The sequence below is a fragment of the Talpa occidentalis genome, unplaced genomic scaffold (assembly GCF_014898055.3).
Source record: "Talpa occidentalis isolate TD23 unplaced genomic scaffold, MPIMG_talOcc4v2.1 talOcc4.11, whole genome shotgun sequence".
Taxonomy (NCBI): domain Eukaryota; kingdom Metazoa; phylum Chordata; class Mammalia; order Eulipotyphla; family Talpidae; genus Talpa; species Talpa occidentalis.
Window position 1 is genome coordinate 28,720,432 of NW_023601104.1, and position 4,562 is coordinate 28,724,993.

At 41.1% G+C, this 4,562-nt stretch overlaps 1 protein-coding gene across 1 annotated transcript; it reads right to left on the reverse strand.

The window, feature by feature from the left end:
• Positions 1-1,278: 1,278 nt before the first annotated feature.
• On the reverse strand, positions 1,279-4,318 carry RPS27L (ribosomal protein S27 like). Its single transcript, XM_037501762.2, has 4 exons — positions 4,205-4,318; positions 3,244-3,352; positions 2,473-2,583; positions 1,279-1,476 (listed from the first exon to the last, which is right to left on the reverse strand). Exons 1-4 carry the CDS (start codon positions 4,208-4,210, stop codon positions 1,448-1,450), a joined length of 255 nt encoding a protein of 84 aa, XP_037357659.1. The 5' UTR covers positions 4,211-4,318; the 3' UTR covers positions 1,279-1,447.
• Between the last annotated feature and the right edge of the window lie 244 nt (positions 4,319-4,562).

Here is a 4,562-nt window from a genome sequence, read left to right on the forward strand (position 1 = left end):
GTCTAATCATTTTGATAAATTGTGCAGTCCCCAATAGGCATATACTCATTCCATTATTAAGAATGACATTAAAATAATCATTATTGCTTTTAATTTTTATGTATTTTTCAAATGGCTATTAAAGTTGTTAGACCCTATCCTGTTATAAATGTAACTGTTAGGTATTTCTTCTGACCCTAGGACAGTGAAAAATTACTCTGAAGACACCATAAACCAAGTTTGGGAACCTCCCAAACTTTCCATAGTTTTTCAGTTCTTGTGCAACATTCCTCGGATATATTAACTAGTAGTTAAAGGCTCAGTCTCTCAGGTTGGGGGTATCTCTATAGAAACACCTCTCTGTAGGAAATGTACCTTAAGTGCCTGCCTTAAAAGTAAAAAATAGAAGCAATTATCTTTCCTGTCCAACAAAGAATATCACTAGGCTAGCAGCCAGAGAGAGAAAGATATACTCCGCTTCCTAACTCCCAGGGTCACTTGATAAACTTTAAAAGCAATGAGACACCAGAGCCACTCAATATACTTCTGTAAGGAGTGCTCTCCTGTCAGGTCCAGACAACTCAATACCATTTAGCATCCCCAGTAAATCTTTCTACTCTCAATTTCTACCCTAAAAGGAATATCCTGTCACACAGACCCCAGCTACAGTTACTGTCCCAATCCAAGGCTTTACACTGATTATTACAGTATTTTTTTTTTTTTTTATAGAGGCATGCTTTATTTATTTGTTTGCTGGTTTCTTTGTTTGTTTTGTTTATACATGCACTGGGTACAGTCAGAAGCGCGGGAGGGCGAGAGAATTCACCAGAGCCAGAGCGGGGAGCAGAGCAGGCAGAAGGACCGAAGTACACTGCTGAGGGGAGCAGCGGGTGGCAGGAGAGGTCTGCGCGCCATGTGGGACCCTCCTCCGGTGGCCGGGGAGCAGCCGGGGATCGAACCTGCGCCGCAGAGGCTGCGCGCAGCTTCGCAACCCAGCGCTCAACCGCTGCGCCACCGGGTAGGCCCTGATTATTACAGTATTAAATGTATACTTCGATAAATGTGTTTCCATAGTTATAACAACAAAACTACATTTAAAATTTTTTAAATGGACTTCTTTCCATTTGTAATGTAGCTCCATCAAAGCAATTTGGGAAAGGACGAAAAATCAAATACATATGGTTTCTACTCTTAAAATGAGACACAAACTAATCAAATACTTTTTAAAACCAAATTCACATACAGTACATGTAAGTGCGAGTGTATTTACATATCCTTTTAAAAAAGAAAAAAGAAGAATTTGCCCATAATCAAAACTTTATTTAAAAACTGACACCAAAATAGGAGATCACTGTTGTATACCTTACAAAATTAAACATAATTACATTATTTTGGTAGTTTAACTAGAATTACTGAACTGGTAAGGCTTTCTGCGATTTAACACAAATTCAGGAAGTTGTGTTGCTCATTAGTGTTGCTTTCTTCTAAATGAACACCCTGCAAAGGAATCATAAGAATATATTAAACATGTCTATTCTATCTTTGTTACAGTTTTTCTTTGTAATAGTTTTAATGTCAAAAATTACACTTTAGGTTAAAAAAAAAACCTCAAGATTTAGGAATATTAATATTCATAAATAAGCTATTTGGGTTTTTTTTGCCAGGAATTTGCCATGTTTCTTTCATATTTGAATTTACTCTAATGTGACTCTCTCACCCACTTCTTAAATGCTATAATGAAGTATATTTAAGAATATAAATAAGTATATTTAAGAATATTTAAGTATATTTAAGTATATTTAAGAATATGAATTCAACTGAAAACTTTAATGGAATAACTTAAGGTTTTGAAAATCTTGCAAACTTTTAAAAGGAATACTGTACTAAATATTGCATGCTGACTTCATACTCAGATCTGTCCAGGTCTTATCAAATAGAACTTGGATTTGTTGCCAATCCATTTATATAACTCTTCCAGTGAGAACAACATGGAATTCACAGTTCCTCAAAAGATCAAAAGCAAATTTCAAATCTATGAGTACCACTATGGAACACTATGTACATGTTATTTTTTTTCTTAGTGCACAAAAGTAAATTAGAATTATATTGTAAGATGTATGTCCCAAATAGGAAACAATATCTTCAAGAGAAATTGTAGTCCTGTGGTTTTCAAAATCCACGTGCCCTCTTGTTTGTAGTAATTATTCTTTTGCTCCATTCTAATTTGTTTAATATTCCAAGTCAAGCAAACTAAGTGACTAAATACAATAAAGTGTTCCAAATTAAGAAAAATAATCATTAAGTTATTTGCAAGGTCAAGAATATAAGCTTATCTAATTGCACATTACTCTTTGCTGGAAGAGCACACTTGAAAGAAAAAAAATAATTTTGGTAATCATGAATTTAACCTTTATTTTAAACTGGTTTTTAATAGTAGAAAGAGAAACAATTATAAAATCTCATCACTAGTTTACAAAATGCCAAACGATATACCTTCTGTGAGCCTGGCCTTTCCGCCTGTGGGCTGGCACAACACAGTTGAACAACCTACACAAAGAACCACTGTCTGAGCATGGCTGAAAACCGTGGTAATCTTGTAGCAACCTGAAAAAAAGGGCAATGTTAAAAGTGAAAAGCAGAAGATGACACAGTGTGTTCAACATATTTGTAGTTAAGGAACTTATAAAACACTAAGAACTTCAGCACTGTGAAGTACAAGCCAAATATGTAACTTAAACTTTGTAGTAGCCACATTTTAAAGAAATTTAACAAGCAAGAGATGAAATTAATATATTTGCTTGAACTCAGTATTTCCAAAATATTATTTCAACATGCAATAAATATGGTGCGTTTGTTTTTTTTTCCATATTACAGCTTCAAAATCCAGTGTGTATTTTACAGTTAAAGAATAGTTCTGTGTTGCTCGGTCACATTTTAAGTGCACAGTAACAACATATGGTTAATGGCCACCAGACTGGACAGCACAATTTTATGCTGAAGTATCAACATACTCTTTTTTGCATCAGGAAAAATAAAATTCATCTGAACAGCTTAAAGATTTAGTAAGTCAAATGTCATATCTCCTTTGGACTTACATCTTCCCCAGATGTTGGTATAAATGATTTGAATACATTTATTATGAAAATGTCGTTTACAACATTACCAATTCTACAATCCCACATCTACTCAACAGAGTCCTAATGTATCTGAACACAGCAGCAATCCCTTTAGAAATTTTATAAAAAGGAAGATTTGAAATTTTACCTGGACATTTTACATCCATAAAATAAGAATTTGGACTCTGAACAAGACGTTTCTTTTTATGTTTTTTCTTCTCCTCTTCCAAGGATGGATGAAGCAAATCTCTAGCCAACTGAATTTTAAAAAAGCACGTTATTATGACTAGAATGAAACCACACTGCCGGCGGATTTACCCACATGTGAAACATACATGCAAAAAAAGAAATGTCATAATCAGCTGAGGCTACACATCAACAGTTTTAATGAGGCTTTAGAGTTCTCCTGAAAACGGGGTTTTATGACCATTAGGAAGCATATGGTAAGGTAACCTCGTTCTTTACTCAACTGAGTAACATTCTCCAATAAAAAACAAAACAAAATTGGTGCTAACTAAGAACGTAATCCCGTCCTGGACCCACTGAGAGCAGAAATCGCTGCTGCAGAAAGGAGAACGGCAACCGGGGTGATTTCTGCCCCCCCCCCCCAGGGTGCAGTATGTGTTTCTGACAAGAACTGAGTGGCGGAGGCGAGATTATGCTTGACACAGTTAGTTTTTAAGTAAAACTGTCAACACGGTTTTTGAAAAAGGAAACAAGCAGGAAGTCGCTTCCTAGAGAAGGCAGAGGGGGCAAGAACTACGAAACGCCAGCAGAGCGACAGGACTCCCCGGACCGCGCCTCGTGGGCGCCCACAGGAACCCCAGAAGACTAAGCTACCGCCGGAGCTGCACCCCCGCCCCCCAACCCCGCCCGCGGCCCCAGACCGCAGGGCCCTCCCCGCCGCACGCCCAAGCAGGGCCCGACGGGGCGCAGCCCGGGCAAGTCCCGAGTCCGCCGCGCGCAAAGGAACTGCGCGATCTCAGCGACCGAGCGGCGTCCCTCAGGGAGCCCCGCGGACCCCGGGAGCCACCGGAGTAAACCCGCTCCCTGGGCCACCCCACAGAGAAGCCCAAAACGAACCCAAAGCCCGGGAGTAAACAACTCACAGGCATGTTGGTGCTTCAGCGAGGACAGCGTGTTCTCAACTCTAGGGCGACACCGCCTGCCAACTACACGCGATCGGCCGCGCGACATCAACTTCCGGGATAGAGGCGGCGGGAGGAGCGGCGCCGCGGGGCGGGCTGGCCGGCCGCTCTAGGCGCTCCTCTCGGTGGTTGGGGGGGGGTGCGGCTCCGGACGCTGCGACGCTGCGACGCTGCGACGCTCTGGCCTATCCGAGCTCCTCAGCTACCCGCCACTAGCGGGTTTGTGGGCGGGTGCTGCCGGCACTAGGGCTGCGCGCGGGGCCGCTGTGCACCTGAAGCCGCCCGGCTGGGTAGGAGCCCGGCGGCCGGGCTGGCTGTC

Bases quoted from the DNA above. Each gene is read 5' to 3' on its own strand.
- RPS27L (XM_037501762.2), bottom strand. The intron at 2,584-3,243 runs GTAAAATTTCAA...CCTTTTTTTCAG, and splicing joins TATGGATGTAAAATGTCCAG to GTTGCTACAAGATTACCACG. The intron at 1,477-2,472 runs GTATATCGTTTG...ATTCCTTTGCAG, and splicing joins AAAGGCCAGGCTCACAGAAG to GGTGTTCATTTAGAAGAAAG.